At 34.2% G+C, this 16,720-nt stretch overlaps 2 protein-coding genes across 3 annotated transcripts in view; one reads left to right on the plus strand and one right to left on the minus strand.

Annotated features, from left to right (window-relative positions):
• The window catches only part of LOC128680624 (uncharacterized protein), a 29,054-nt gene extending 23,003 nt beyond the window's left edge, over positions 1-6,051 (plus strand). The window contains exons 12-13 of the mRNA XM_053763898.2: positions 3,040-3,095; positions 3,677-6,051. Coding sequence (XP_053619873.1) covers positions 3,040-3,095; positions 3,677-3,679 — 59 coding nt within the window. The 3' untranslated portion in view covers positions 3,680-6,051. The remainder of the gene's footprint in view (positions 1-3,039; positions 3,096-3,676) is intronic.
• Positions 6,052-7,419: 1,368 nt separating this feature from the next.
• Pep (Protein on ecdysone puffs) lies at positions 7,420-16,351 on the minus strand. 2 transcript variants are annotated; one of them, XM_053763883.1, is made up of 11 exons: positions 16,197-16,351; positions 15,609-15,917; positions 15,080-15,240; positions 13,695-13,950; positions 12,970-13,237; positions 12,728-12,840; positions 11,548-11,720; positions 11,021-11,189; positions 10,474-10,624; positions 9,312-9,425; positions 7,420-8,826 (listed from the first exon to the last, which is right to left on the minus strand). In XM_053763883.1, exons 2-11 carry the CDS (start codon positions 15,909-15,911, stop codon positions 8,654-8,656), a joined length of 1,881 nt encoding a protein of 626 aa, XP_053619858.1. In that variant the 5' UTR covers positions 15,912-15,917; positions 16,197-16,351; the 3' UTR covers positions 7,420-8,653. The 2 variants fall into 2 exon arrangements, with proteins under 2 accessions (XP_053619858.1, XP_053619859.1); XM_053763884.1 differs by lacking the exon at positions 15,080-15,240.
• Positions 16,352-16,720: the final 369 nt, after the last annotated feature.

A 16,720-nucleotide genomic window follows, 5' to 3' on the forward strand; every position in this document is an offset into this window, starting at 1 on the left:
TCCTGTTTGTTGATATCCCAAAACAACAAGTCGCGCTTTACATATCTCTGCATCACCTACTTTTTTCTTTGTAAATACCCATTTAGTATCTAAAAGTTTCATATCTCTCTTTCTTTCTACTTTCCTCCATGTTCCACTATCTTCAAGAACATTAAACTCTTCCTTAACTGCATTTCTCCATAACTCACTATCTTCTCTCTTATCTATTTCCTCAAATGTATGTGGCGTATCTTCTATTTGTCCAGTCATTAAAGCATACATTACTTCATTTTCATTTCCTTCAAAATCAGTAACATAATCTTGTTGCCACTTGGGTTTTCTAATTATTCTTTTCTCCCTTACAATTTGTTCTTTTTCAGAAATTTTCTTCGAATTATCATCTTTTTCTAATGTATCTTCCGCTTCATAAAATTCTTCATTATCATTTTCTTCATTATTATTTTCTTTGTTAACATCTTCTTCTTTTACCTCTCGGCACTCCAGTTCTACATTATTCTGTCTTTCTTTTCGTTCTTTTTCATCAAAAATTACATTTCTTCCTATCACCACTTTTTTAGTATCTTCATCGTAAAGTCTATAACCGTTTCTAGCATAACCTATCATTATCATTCTTTTTCCACAGTTATCAAGTTTATGTCTTAATTGAGATGGCACATGATTATAAGCAACACTTCCGAAAACTCTCATATTAATCACGTTTGGTTTTCTTCCTTCCCATAATTCACTTGGTGTACAATCTTTCCCTTTTGTTGGGCTTCTATTAGTTACATATGCAGAACACAAAATAGCATCCGCCCAAAATTCTTTATTCAATTGTGAATCTAATAAAAGTGTCCTAGTTTTTTCCACCAACGTTCTATTCATTCTTTCCGCCACTCCATTCATTTCAGGATTATATGGCACCGTGTACTGAACTTGAATTCCGTTATTTCTACAAAAATTATAAAATTCTCTAGTTACGTATTCTCTACCATTGTCAGATCTCAATTTTAATAAGTCACAGTTAAAATGTTTCGTAGCATAATAATAGTACTCTCTAAATATTTCAAAAGCTTCACTTTTCTGTTTCATAAGGTAAACCATAACAAAATGAGTGTAATCGTCAATAAACGTGATAAAATATCTATAACCTTCTCTACTAATTGGAGTAATAGGACCACAAACATCTGTGTGCACTAGCTCAAGTGGTCTTTTAGCTCTGTAACCTATCTTATTAAATGGTAATCTAGTCATTTTTCCTAACACACAAGTCTCACATAACATATTTTCGAGGTTTAAATTTTTTAAGTCACTCAATCCGTCAACCATATTATTTTTAGTTAAAACATTTAAATTATTCATGCCTAAATGACCAAAACGCCTATGCCATAACAAACTATCCGAATTAGATAAAAAACAGTTATTACAATTTTTCTTACTGAATTCCATACAAATTTTATATAGAGAATTGTCAGAGTTCCCAATCATAATTAAAAACTTAGAAGAATCATAAACTCGAACTTTACCTCTTTCAAAAGTGACAGACAAATTACTTGACTCCATTTTTGACACTGACAATAAATTTTTTCTTAAATCAGGCACATAAAAAACATTTTTAATTGTACATGTAGTTGACTTTTTTCCAACATAACATTGAGTTTCTATGTTACCTATACCTACCGCTTGGAGAGAGATACCATTTTTGGCAGCTGAAATCAATTTTGGTTGTTTTAAATCTATATACTGAGAAAAGTAAATTTTATTATTAACTAAATGATCTGAGCATCCAGAATCTACAATAAATTCCACCCAGTCATCAGAATCTTCAGATCTTCCGAAAAATGCAACATTATCTTGATTACTACTATTACCATACATATAATATGAATTTCTTTGTTCTCTTCCTCGACCGTTAAATCTTCCTCGACAATTGAATCTTCCACGACCATTAAATCTTCCTTGACCATTAAAACTTCCTTGACTGTTATAATTTCCTTGACCGTCATATCTTCCTTGACTGTTATAATTTCCTCTACTATTGTAATTTCCTCGAACATATCCTCGATTATCATAACTTCCTCTATTATTATAATTACCTCTTCCTGCAAAATTACCTCTTACTCCTCTTTTTCCGCAATTAAAAGCACTCTGTCTATTCTCATTCTCCTGTGACGAATTCTTTCTCTTCTCTTCTTCTCCTAATAATCTATCCATTACCATATTTATTTTCAAATCTCCAATCGTTTCTAAAGCTGTTACTATTGGCTCATATGATTTTGGCATCGACAATAATATATAATTTACCTGTTCTTCTTCCGAAATTCCTCCTCCTGCCTCTTTTAATGAAGTACAAATTTCTTGTATTTTTGTAAAATGATGTTTTAAAGGCTCTGTTTCTATATATTTAATTTCATTTAATTGTCTTCGTAAAAATAGTTTACTTCTTGTACTTTTTTCTTTAAAATTTTGTTCTAAATTTCTAAACATTTGGTAGGCCGAATCTTTTCTTACATATTCTAAATGGCTATCCGCTACAGCTGCTATTATTAGAGCTTGGGCTCGTGCCTCTAGATTTTTTTGTGTAGCTATTTCTTTTTTATAAAACTCCTCATTTTCTATCGCTTCAATACAGTTATTTTCACGTAAAATACTTTTGATTCGGAAGGCCCACGTGTTAAAAGATTCTCCGGAAAATTGCACCACATTATATTTTAAAATATTACATTCTTTGTTTGCCGACATCTTGTGTAATTTTTCTAAAATTCAAATAAATTTATTACATACTATACCGTACGCATCTGACGCAGTGGAAGCGTGCTATTGGCTTTGTAGATCTGAATGCCTCAATTAATTAAAGTTCCTTTATATTAAATCATTTTATTTCTCTTTTATTTCTATCAGCTACATTTTAACGTCTTACAAATTTAAACCATTTTTCACAACAACAATGTCACTCTATGAGATAACCATAAACAATATAATATAATAGAATATAACCTTTAAATGTGGTGGCTGTCCACTAACTTACTTATACTCAACAAATATTATATTTTTTCCCAGATGTTGCCACACATTTAGTCCAAAAATTAACGATGGCGGTACGACCAAAAATGAAGGTTAGTATCATCATACAAAAATACAGTAACATTATTATGCCTTTGTTTCTAATAAATTACTTACAACCAATTTGGAACAATATAAATAAATAAATATATTAGGACAACTCACACAGATTGAAATAGCCCCAAAGTAAGTTCGAGACTTGTGTATGGGATTCTAACTCAACGATTCTATATTTTATAACAAATACATATACCTATAGATGAACATCCAAGACCCGGGCCAATCAGAAAAATATCGTTTTCCATCATGACCCGACTGGGGAACGAACCCGAGAACTCTCGGTTCAGTGGCAAGAACTTTACCACTGCGCCACCGAGGTCGTCATATGAGTAGATAAATGTTCTAACGATAGGAAATAAAAGCCTTGAAAGTAATTCGACTTTATTAATAAATTATCTGAGTGATCTTTCTAAAGATCAACCGTAATAGCTCCATTTCGGCATAGACTATAGTTTGTACATGTATAACTAATATGTAAAATTGTAACTATGTTTTTTTGCCGAATAAAGCATTTTCTTTCTTCTTTCTTTCTAGCACATAAATCGATTAATTTTCATACTAGCTCATTTTTCAGTAATCGAAGCTGGCCTAATTTGGACTCAACATATCGGACCGCGACTCTACACATTAATATATGTATTATGATTGTTTATAATAATGTATACAATTACTAATTGTCTGTAATTAATGGGCATTTAAGAGGCTGAATGCGTAAATAAAACATGTTTATTTTAACATTTATGTGTGTGTGTATAAGGATACATACTGGCTTCATTTAACAGTTTTATATTATTTTCTAGGTTATTAAAAACATAATATTAACAGTTGTTTTATATTATTTTCTAGATTAACATAATATTATTATGTTTATAACACCAAAGAAAAGACACTCAATATGATTATCTATGATTGAGAAATACTATGTAAAACAAAATTTGACCAAACGCAAAGCAACGTGTTCTGAAATGATTATAGGAAAGTAATGTAATTATCTGTAGCTGAAGAATAATTATATCTATTGATTCGCGTTTTTAAACCAATAAAAGTGGTATGATTTAATACAAAATGTGGGCCCATTGTGTTTGTTTTGAAAAAGAATATTTGTAACACGTTGGGCGCCAGTTTTAAGAAAACATTGAAACGTAGATTTGTAACAGGTTATTAAAATGATTAAAATAATATTAATAATGTTGTTGACTGTTGTTGTCTATGTATTCGTAAGCTAAAAACGAATATTCAATGTAACATTATTGCTTTCAAATATAGAATTATAGTAAAAAAAATGGAAATCAAACATGTGTTAACGAAAGTAGGGACATAGCAGTGTTGTATTTTATATTTTTAGTTTTAAACATGTATGTATAGGATGTTGACTAAAATCAATCTTAATAATTGGGAAAACAATGATTGTTTCGGTTTTAACTTCATTTTATACTCTTCTAACATAGCCGGAAGGCATGACATTAAATTGTGATTTTATATTTACGTACATTTATCTAAAAAACCATACTTTTAGACATGTTTGATACGTTGTGTATTTAAACGGGGAAGTCCCGTTTTGATGTATTGCATTTAAGTCTAGTTTAGGTTTAATTTTAATCTGAAACGTGTGACTGTTCGCTAATCGCTAGTTATATTCGTAACTCGTAAGATTTAGCTCAAAGCATGTATTTATTTATACGAATTTTATATGTCTAGTCTAAGCTAATTATAAACGACATGCTTTTACACATAATTATATCTACATTTTTTTTCTCACTTTTGTTTCTGAATCTCATATCGAATAAAAAATCTATACAATTTTTTTTATTAACTTTTTATATAAATTTGAATTCAAATGTAGGTATTGAAATAAATCCAATGATGACAATACGTGACATGATCATGTACTTTTTATATATAGGTACCTATATAAAGTTATGTATATTGCGGGTATACACAATGCCTATAATGCAGTGTGAAAATAAATTGAATTACAGTTAGTAGAATAATGTAAATGAATAACCAAACGGATATTACCATTTTCTTTCTGTTTATAATAAATTGTCATTTTAATTTTTAAAGTGTATTATAATTAAAATATAAACTTATTGAATAAATTCATTCATATGCTTAGTCCCAGAAAAAAATTACATAATTTTATATTAATCTACAGTCTCTCCAAAAAGTGAAGAAAACGGATTTTTGACAAACTATATTGCAATACCAAATTATTGATTGATTGATAAACACCCAGTGTTGCCAACAGTCAACGCCTTCATTTTATTTCTTCGCTTTTTGGATAGACTGTAAATGTTTCGTGTTTACGTGTTTCTTTAACTCATGATTATTCTGGTCTAGATATTAGAAACCTTAGACTTTTTACTCCGTAACTTTTGTGTAATTTATATTTTTTTATGGATGACGTCATCGCGGCTGTGCTTTGCTAATGCATTCCAAAGACAGCTATTTAACAGTTATATACGTTAGGTTAAGATTTTATACAAACATTGGCTTTTGATAGATTAATTTAATTTTAATTTTTGTATATTTTAAATGAAAAATCATACTTGGACATTCCAAAAATATATCTTAAAATTTAATGTATTTAAAGGAGTAGATTTATATTTAGATTTATTATTATTCAAGCATGTAATTTTTCAACATTTAGGTAACTATTTCGTGATTGTATTCAAAGTGGTGCGATTTTTAGACACATTTACGTACACGGCGACTCAAATATTGTGTCACCATAACTTTATCAATATCATAAAATTCAGAAGTTATTTTGTTTTATGCTCATCTCTTAGTACAACTTGGTTGGTATCATAATATTTCGTGTATATCTTTAGAATAGGATAATAAAATAAAGTTTTATTGTGGCGTATAACAATTTTATGGTGTCGATGTTTCCGTTATATGCTGTTGTCTTTTGGACACAATATGACAATAATAAATTATTAAAAGATACTTTTTTGTTTTAATATTTCTCAAAGGAATCTGGGACCCACTTCTTTTCTTCTTTCGTGCTAATTTGATATTCAAACCCTGAACACCCAAAGTTCATGGTCATAGATACAAAACTCATAGCGCCTTGTATTAAATATCTTTGCTTTGCCATGTTTTTTTTTTTTTGGTATCAATATGCTATTATCACTGTCATTTTGACTTGACGTTTACGTCAAAGTCGGACTTAGTCCACTCTTTCAATCTGTTTAATTTGTGAGTTGAGGTTAGAAAATTGTGTGTAAACAAAAACTTTAAGAAAACAGAAAATAATTCTTAAGGAATAAAAATGGTGAAATTTGGACGACATAAGATTAAAATACTTAATAAACTTGCCAAAAAACATAAATCAATATCCGACTCTGCTAATACAACTTCCAATAAAGTATTAAAGAAAAAAATTAATGCTGAGAAGAAAGTGTCCTTCAAGAAGGAAGTCTTGATAAAAGAAGCTGTTTCTGCCAACAGTTCGTTAATTCAAAATGTTTCTCGTGAAGAGATGTTGCTTAAAGAATTATTTAAGGAGCCGAAGAAAAAGGTTAAGATTCAGGCTCCAGGTGAAACTGAGAAGCCCAAAGTAAGACCAGTAAAAAAACATAAACAGCGACAAAAAATGCAGATAAGTGACACCAAACTACTGCTAAATCTCATGAAGAAGAAGTGATATGTTTTAAGTGATATTTATAAGATAATAAATACTAGATTACTCAGCTGGGTATAATTATTCAACCATTGAATTTGGAAAAGCTAGGTACCAATTGATTATGTAGTGAAAAGCCTATCAACTCATTCAAAAAGAAATCCCCAAATACAAAACTACCATTTTAGATGTACATTCACAGCAGTCTTCCTTGACAACAGAAACTCCAAGAGTGCAGTTTGCTACAGCCTTTGCATAAACCAACTAATTAATCTCTAGAACAGTAGGTTGTTATTCTGAGATGGTGCATTGTTGTAATGATTTATGTAATGTATTTATTACAATAGAAATAAGTGTAATGTTTTATCTCCATACCCTGTGCATATTTTATGATATGTTTATCTACAGTCCTCAACAGTTATTGCTAACACCACCAGTAAAACATTTAACAGCTATGGAAACAAAAAACATAATTTTACTGCATGTATAAGAATAAAAAATGCTCTTGTTTTCTAGAGATAAAACACATACCTCAGCTATGCTTTCTTTTTTTATGAATAACAGGGTCTCTGTATACCATATTCCAGATTTATATGATAGTGTGACACATCCATCCTGTCCATCACATTCATTACTTTATTTAGTAGGCGCAGACTAAGGAAAATGTTAGTAGGATTTAATTAAAATAAAACTTATGAAATGAAATAGGCTTTATTGATGATTATACATTGTGACAAGCAATACTTCACTACTCTGTAGAGAAATAACAAGAATCTATGGAAATAATAATATTTCTAGACCAATTTTCTAGAACTCATACAATTTTAATTGAAATAAATGATAATGCTATTTGTCGATAAACCTAAAAATATTCCTATGACATCATTTTCTTTTTAATTATTACCCCTAAAGTTGCTTTTCAAAGTTTAAGAAACAACCTTATAAATATCATTTTGAAAATCCTAGGCTAATTACTATACTATATATATTTACTACGCTATTTTATAAAAAACAAATAGGTTGATTTTTTAGTTACAAATTACAAAGTTTAATTCAAATTCTAATCACACATGGAATTATTCAGTAAACCTATTTACTATCAGAAAAAATATTATCAACAATTGTAGCGCTGCATCTGCCGGACCAAATATCCCTGACAATATCTCTTGCTAATGCAAATTTCCAAAATGTAATTGGATACACTAACTTCCAATCATATTTATGTTCATTATTACAGGTAAATGAAATTTCAACAATCCTATTCTTATTTGAAAACTATAGTAAATCTGACGTTTTACTTAATTCTATAGTATAATCAGTTTCTGTTCGCCTAGTATTTGGGACTACAATGGAACATATTCGGTAATAGAAATAAAAAAATTGTTCCTATGGAGTGACACCAAGATTTTCAATTCAGAGCCATAAGTGTTTCATCTAGAGTTTTTCTATTTATATTATTTGTTATATATACATGTTATTATTAGCTAAATTTAAAATGACATGAAACATTGTCATTTTAAATTTAGCTAATAAGTCTCTATTGCAAGAGCTTCGTTAATTCCTGTGCCAGTGTGCTTTGTTGCGGGTTCGATTCTCGCTCACGTCCAGAATTTTTTCACCTCATTAAAATTTTAAACTCGAGTAACATATATTTATTTTCATTCAGAAACAGCGATACGAATCTTGATGTGATTCAATAGGAAAACACGAAAAATTCGAAGGTATATATGTATAGGTTCGATGCCGGCTCCACACTATCTTCGAACTAGGAGAGATGCCTATGAGAACGCATGAACATTGCGTAGTGTGTATGCTTTTATTTGCAATGAAAAATCACTAACGTATGCCGAAGCCGCTAAAGTCTAGCGAATTATTCGCGGATAGTGTAGAGCCGGCGCGAAGTAACTTTATGAATATTCTGTCTGCCTAGTACCGGGGCCGGCCGCGCCCGCGCCCTCGCCCGCGTGCGCGCGTGCGCGGCGACCGCGCGGCCGGCCGCGCCTCCGGCTCCGGACGCTGCTCCGGTTCCGGTTCCGGTTCCGGCTCCGGGGCGGGAGACGGCTCCTTCTCCACCGGCTGCGCTGCTTTTTGTTCCGATCCTGTTCATGAAGAGAATGTTCATTTTTTCTATACATTATGTAGCAGTATAAAGGTTGACGTCAAGCGGCTGGCTGTAAAATCTTCACCGGTACTTCCCTGCTTCACGGCCGAGAATACAATATGGAGCTCGCGAAAATGAGAGAGAAGAAAGTAAAATTTTATGTCACATCAATTAAATGTATTATATGTCTCTACAAAGACTATATGAAACATTATTACATTTTCGACCAAAAACTATTGGACAGAGAAATAGGAAATAGATATAATTAATTATGTTATAATATTAATAAAATAAATATATTATGATAATTTAAATTTTAGTGCGAAAAATATAAAAATATTTATCGCGAAACTGACGAGCGTATTTATTAAATCTTCATTAAACAAATTAAAAGCTAAACACAATCTCCGCCAGTCAAAACTCGGGACGGAAATACCTTAAGCTTCCTCATTACCCTAAGAAAGTATAGGAAGAAGACCATACCATTCTCAACATGCTCCTGTTCATCATCCCCGTGGTCAGCCCAATCCTCTAAATCGTCAGGCCCGGGCTCCCCCTCCATCTCCACGTCTGCCTCTACCTCACTGCGCGGCTCCTCTGCAAGTTCACATTACATACAGTTTTATTTGTTCAAGAAACATAAATAACTTACTGGCCTAAAGAAAGTTGGAGACTTGTGTTATAAATTAACAACATAACTACACACTCTGTTCCATTCACACATTACAAATTGTTGAAAGAAACAAAGTATACAAAAATTACATAAAAAGGTAGTCTTATCCAAAAATCTTCCTAAAACCCCTGTAGCATTGCTTGCATTTAAACAGCATGTGGTTCCGTCCTAGAACCACTAAAAATCTATTTATTTATTAGGAATAACAAACAGCAACACTACAAATAGTAAATAAAACATATTATAAAAAAGCTATTCAAACTGTAGTGTAGCCCACAGCGTTATTCACAAAGTGATAGTAATAATGGAGCTGCTAACTAGATCAACTTAATAGTATTCAATATTCAAAATATAACAAAAAAATTAGTAATCTTTATCAAAAAGCCTTCTTACAAACTAGGAATTTAATAACAAAAGAAAAAACTAAACACTTCTACGACGAATTTAAGGTTTCAAAATCCTCCCGTTTATAGTAGTCGTAGATGGTTTTAAAGTCAGACAGGCGGCCGGTCTTAAAACCATAACAGCGTCCGGTCTTTGCGACATAACAGCCGATACAGAAACTGAGCCGTATGTAAAGCCGGGTGCGCAGCGCCAATTTTCTAACAAAACATGTTACAAAAACAAATTAGGAAAACCGTCCGTCCGCTGCGGCTACTGTTGTTATGTTTGTGTACTGCATATTGCGCTGTGCTGCCGTCGTCTGCACGTCTTTCTTTAGTGAGCGCTAACACAAAATGAGTCACTTCCCCTCCCCACAGGCGAACGCAGGGGATGTTATTCATTCCTTTTGGAAAACATGTTTTTGTTATTTTTGTAACATAACTGTTAGGCCACGTCCCTAATAAGTTAATAAAAATTGTTTTGTGTTAGCTAACACGAAAACGAGCGGCTTCAGACCCGGCTTATGAGTTTTAAAGGTTTGAATGCATAAATCACGTTTCAAAAAAATATGCCTAAATATATATATACCTTTCATGTGTATATCCTCCAAGTCTTCCAAATTGTGGTCATCATCTGTGGTGGTCTTGCGTCTCTTCCAGTTTCCGTTCTCCTCACTGTTCATGGCTCGCTTGTTGCCATCTTGAGCAGCTTCTGGCTCCGGCTCATGATCTTCTTGTTGCTGGAATAGACAATAATTCTATGTGATCAAATTTTAAATATAGTTTGTGGTCAGGCGTCGGTAGTATTGGAGTGTTTTCTCAGTTTCTTCCTCAGAATTGAGTGTCAAAGCCCAGGTTCCAGAACATTTCAATTATGAAAGTGATATTTTTATTAAGTAATTAATTAATAATCAATGGAAGCAGTGGAGGCCTTTGCTAAAAGGAACAGTAAGCTTAGAGATATTTTATAAAAAAAAAATATATCAGTGGATCAATCTTGATTTGAGTTGGGTAACAGAAGGTACTAAATAAATAATAATTAAAAAATATATATTTACATTGCTTTAAAAACATAAAAATATATTATATATAACATTGTTCACATAATAAGATTCGTAAGAGAAAACAAATTTTACCTTGTTAGCGTTACACTTGTCAGTGAGCAGCCGCAGGAACAGCTGGTGGTGTCTCCAGGTGCGGAGGTGGACGGCTGCAGTCTCGTCGGAGTCCAGCAGTTTCCGGCAGAGGGAACACTGGACGCAGCGGAAGTCCGAGAGGAATGAGGATCCGACTCCGCGCTCCGTGCTAGAATTGGTAGATAGGTAATTTAAATATAACTAGCTTTTGGCCGCGGCTTCGCCTGCGTGATCTTCCCGTGGGAACAGTAATTTTTCCGGGATGAAATCTTCCCTATGTTCTTCTCCATACTTCAAATTACATGTATGCAAAATTTCAAGAAGATTAGTTGAGTAGATCGAGCGCCTTCCTCAGGAACACTGTCTATTGGTGAAAACCCCATGAAAATACGTGCCGTAGTTTTTTGAGTTTATCGCGAACAGACAAGACAAACGCGCAGTAATTTCTGCGCTGTCGACGCACGTTGAAACGACGGAGCGCGACTGAGTATTAACAGAAAAAATATATGTTTTTGTAAATAACTGACCTGTAAGCAGGGAACATGTCCTCGGTGACATTGGACAGATCATCTCCCTCCTTGTAATCCAAGACAGTATTCTCCGCATCTAGTTGTTGTTCCTTCTTCTCCTCGCCTGGCTCCTGCTTTATTTCCTTCTCTGTATCTTCTCCTTCTTGGTCCTTCTTCTCTTCATCTTGGTCCTAGGTGACAGATGGGAATTTTAGAACAGTAATTTTAAAAAAACTAGAATAATTAGGAAGTTTCTTATAACAATCTAGATAGGGATTTACAAAAATAAATTCAGAGTGGTTTTCATCGTAAAAAATAAAATTACTAACATTCTCACATACCATACAATCTCATAGAATATAACACAAAAGTGTATTATGATATATTTAGGTTGTTTATACCAAATTTCATATCAATCCCACCAGTAGATTTTGCATGAAAAAGTAAGAAATATACACACTTACATGCTCACAAAGTTTCACATTTATAATACCAGATGCAGCCCATGGCGTCGCTCCAGTGGGAATTTTAGGACAAAAAGTACTCTTGTGTTATTCCAGGTTATATTCTACACGTGTACCAAATTTCATAACAATTCGTCCAGTAGATTTTGCGTGAAAGAGTAACAAACGTATACACATACATCCTCACAAGCTTTTGCATCACACTAATATTATAAAGGCGAAAGTTTGTGATTATGTTTGTTACATCTTCACGCTCAAATGGGTGCACATTGGTCTACGAAATTTAGTTTTGAGGTAGCTGATAGCTTGGATTAAAAAGATAACTTTTTGTCTCGAGAAGTACGCGATTCTTGTTTATATTAGTACGATAAATAATTACAGGTTAGGCTGGTACGGCCATATTTTAAGAAGAGATGGAAATCACGTGACTCAAAGGGCCTTAAAGATGGAAGTAAAGGGTTCCAGGAATAGAGGAAGACCTAAGAAATGGTTAGAGTGAGTCTAGGATAGTATGAATAGGAACGAAGTATCATTGGATACTCCTTTCCTGTTCATACTACGATGTTTTCCTTCACCGGAAGCAAGTGGTGGTCGATGAAAACTACTATACATGAGTCAGATTGGTTTACAAACTCATGTGGCACGAGTAGGATTCGAACATGGGACCTTTCGATCCACAGGCGGGCGTCTTAACAATTACACCACCACCGCTAGCAACACACAGTGTGACATACCTTGTCATCTTTATCCTTGTTTCTCCTGTCGTCGTGGTGGTCGCCGCGGCGCCAGCGCTGGCGGTCGTCGCGCAGGTACATCTGCTCCATCGACAGCGTCGAGATCACCATCACTGCCCAACAGAACACAACTTGTTGAACAGGATTGATTTCATTTTCTTTGTCTTCTGCAGTGTGTTATGTAAGATTGTGTGTTCTAGGACTAGTAGTGTATGAGCATGATTTTAGTTATTTAATTTTACCTTCAGGTTTGGGCTTGGAGATAACTTCTTGCTTCTCCTGCATGACCTTGAGATGTTCCGCCGTCAAGCGATGCTCATCAAGTTCAATACGGGTGGGCATCTCCTTGTGGCAGGAAGTGCAGGTGGGATGGAGGTACTTCTTCAGCTTGCGGTGGCCTACAGTCGTGCGGTGTATGGGCCCGTCTGCCGCGTACATGTCGCACATGGCGCAGTAGAAGTCGCGGGAGGGCTGCTGCCCGGCTTTGCGTGTGCGTTTCATTTCACGGATCTGGACGAGTATTAAATAAATAAATATATTAGGGCAAATCGCACAGATTGAGTATTTCAATTTTGTTTTAAAATATGATATGTATTGATGTCATATTTGTAAAATGGTGAGCATCTGTTAGATGTTTAAGGGGCTTTTTAAGGGTGGAGAAATAATCTATGGGAAATATCACGCAACTCTGTTAAGTTGGAAAACAATGATATACATACATATGTATATTTTATTTTGTAAGAAATTTTAAAAAGGCATTATTTATTTCATTGTGATTTTTTTTTATTTTATGCACTACAAGTTGAGAAACTTGAAGACATTTTAGCAGTCATCTACAAAGGGTAAAAAAAATCAAATTAAAATAAAATCCAATTACATTGTTTTACAGTTTGTTGTTTGGATAAAACAAGACTACACTTTATAAAACAGAATACTACAATATAATTTAAGGTCACCATTCACCCACCTTAATCTCCTGCCTCATAGTGTCAGCGGTCAAGGCGTAACTCTCAGCAGTCTTCTGCATCATTATGCTGTGAGCCCTCCCATTCAGATGGTTTTCAAACGAGCGCCCGTCCCACATGGTCTTGTTGCAAATATGGCACTTCAGCAGTGCCTGATGGATCTCATCATACCGGGACTTAGGACTCTCCTTCTTGTCTTCATCTTCTTCCTTCCCTTCCGACTGCTCCGTGGCGGACTTATTCTTGTCTTCCTGGTCACTGTTGTAAACTTTGTTGATTAGTGGACTGGACTGTTTATTTTAAATGTTGCTGCCATATTATGTAACTATTTAATACACTATTTTTAAGATACACAATTATACATATATCAAGATATATAGTTATCTTTAAGTTGTAATTTAAAACAGATAAACAGATAGATCCTAAAGTTGGACTGGCTAATTTTGCCTATTTAAGTAAATATCACCAATTTTGCCTATTTAAGTAAATATTACCAATTTTGCCTATTTAAGTAAATATTACCAATTTTGCCTATTTAAGTAAATATTACCAATTATGCCTATTTAAGTAAATATTACCAATTTTGCCTATTTAAGTAAATATTACCAATTTTGCCTATTTAAGTAAATATTACGAATTTTGCGTATTTAAGTAAATATTATATGGATTACTATTACACTTTTTTAACCTTAAATTAGATCAACAAAAAGAAAAAAAAAAGAATAATGTTTAAATAAAATATACTTGATCAGTTTATTTTGACAATGTATTGTCAAAAAACCAATAGGATATTACATTTAGATTTTAAAAGTTTGAGCTGTAGTTACACAATACAGAAATTACAGTCATGTTAAAAAAAAGTAATTTATAGGTAGAACATTGGACATTAAAGAATCTAAAATATCATGTTTCAGCTAGATATTTTGGAAAATACAATAATTACATATAATAAGTAGCTATGCCAATGTAGTATACTTACCAGTGAAGCAAATAGTTTTTTTATTTATTTGAATGACTATTTGGGATTTTTGACATTAACATAAAGTCCCACAGAATATCAATACTGAAGCATGGTGTCTGCGTGAAGCATAGCTTCTCAAGATACTGAAGAATAATGTACGGATAGAGAGTGAACTCGGGGGAAACACCATGCTACAGTGAAAACAGTTTGAGAAAGAAATCACTGCTGTTCTGTCTCAACAAACATAGACAACATAGTCTATGGTGAAGAAGTTCTCAATGCGGATTTATGGGCAGGTAGCATGCCAATTCGGCTAAACTGCGGTGAACGTATTTTGCTGTTAAGTGTTTTAGAGATATATACAGGGGCACCAGAGCGGTGCGAGAGAGTCGGTGGCACCACCGGAAGGAAGCGGGGATTCCTTACCTCTCCTTGACAGGTTTGGCCTTGGAATCGGCATCCTTTTTCGTGAAGTTCTTGTTTTGCTGCCTGGGCCCATCATTGGGCATGGACGGTTTACGATTGTTCATACGCTCACCGGCGCGATTGTAATTTCCCGAACGCCGGAAATTACCCTGATTGCCCATCTAAAGGGAAGTGATCAGAATAATGTGTTAGTATGATATGTGCAGCCGCAGGGGCCTCACGAAGGAATGCTGGTAAACTGAAAATCAAGACAAACTTGAAGATTTCAACATGTGTTAAGTACACACATTGTGAAAAATCTATGTAGTATGAAAACATGCTTAGTGAATTAAAACATAACATAGATCACTGTAATAATTATTTTGTGAAGACTTAATCTATCCAGCCATAATTGGAAGCGTATAGACATAGACATATTATAGAAATCTGCACAGAATATTTTTCTTTATCAACATTTTGAGATTTCTGCAATGAATGCTTGAAAGGATGGAACATATTTTTACATACAGAGACATATATTTTCACTTACCCTGTTGGGCCCGTAACCACGATCATACCGACCCATATTGGCGCCAAAATCACGCCTGATAGGCATGTCCAACAGAGACGGTACGGGGGTCTGGCGCGGTTGGAGCAAATTGATGATGTTGCTAGCCAAGGCCAGGGTAGCTTCGGTAGAACCTCCCGCCAACGGCAGGAGGTTTGGGAGACCAGCTCCTGGGCCGCCTCCCTGCCATGGCGACACTCCGCTTCGACCACCGAAGTTCTTGTTGCGATCATTGCGCATAAAATCCGGGCGTCGTCCTCCGTTTTGAGGTCTGCGGTTCGCCATTTTGATCTATACAAAAAATACCATTCTTTTTCATAAAGTATTTTTTAGAAACTGGAGGATGATGATGTGGTTTTCTGGACACAATATAATGTAAAAGTAGAGATACTTATGTGAAATACCGTACCTGTAAATTAAACTTGTAAATACGTGTAAATTAAAGAAATTATTGATCTTCTATATGCGGTGAGCGTTAAGCCGGGCCGGCCACGTCGAGTTTATTATAACAACACAAGCGCAGACAACGCGATTCAGTGAAAAAATATTAAAGGGATCAATAAATCTTACCGATTCAGTGTTTAATGAAGTTGTCTTATTCTTCAGTAATATCCAAGAGAAATTGCGAACAACTTCGCATAAAAGCACAGAAGAATCAATCAATAAAATGGCGGCGGCCCGTTCAATTCACTCACTCGTCACTTCGCTGACGCTGACTCGCTTGCGCAGGCTTGCGTCAGGTGGGGTCATTTGACGTTGTCATTTTTTCGTGGTTGACGTCTCACAAGTGATTTACCATATCAACATTTTGGCACAAATATCCATGGAATAGTCCTGATCACGAAGACTTTTTGTACTGTACTATGCATATACAATCTACAAAACAACTACTACAAAAATCTACTAACACAAGTTGATGGTGAAACAATACTTGCTGTGTTGTACGTACAGCTACTAATTGTACACAGAAATATTATAAAAAATCATCGCACAACAGAATAGCGTAGTAATATAGACCCTATAGGTACAGTCAACAGCACATCAACCTCCCCAAATTCATTGCAAACTCGCCGCTATTACCGCGTTATAAAGTT

The sequence above is a fragment of the Plodia interpunctella genome, chromosome 24 (genome assembly GCF_027563975.2).
Source record: "Plodia interpunctella isolate USDA-ARS_2022_Savannah chromosome 24, ilPloInte3.2, whole genome shotgun sequence".
Lineage (NCBI taxonomy): Eukaryota > Metazoa > Arthropoda > Insecta > Lepidoptera > Pyralidae > Plodia > Plodia interpunctella.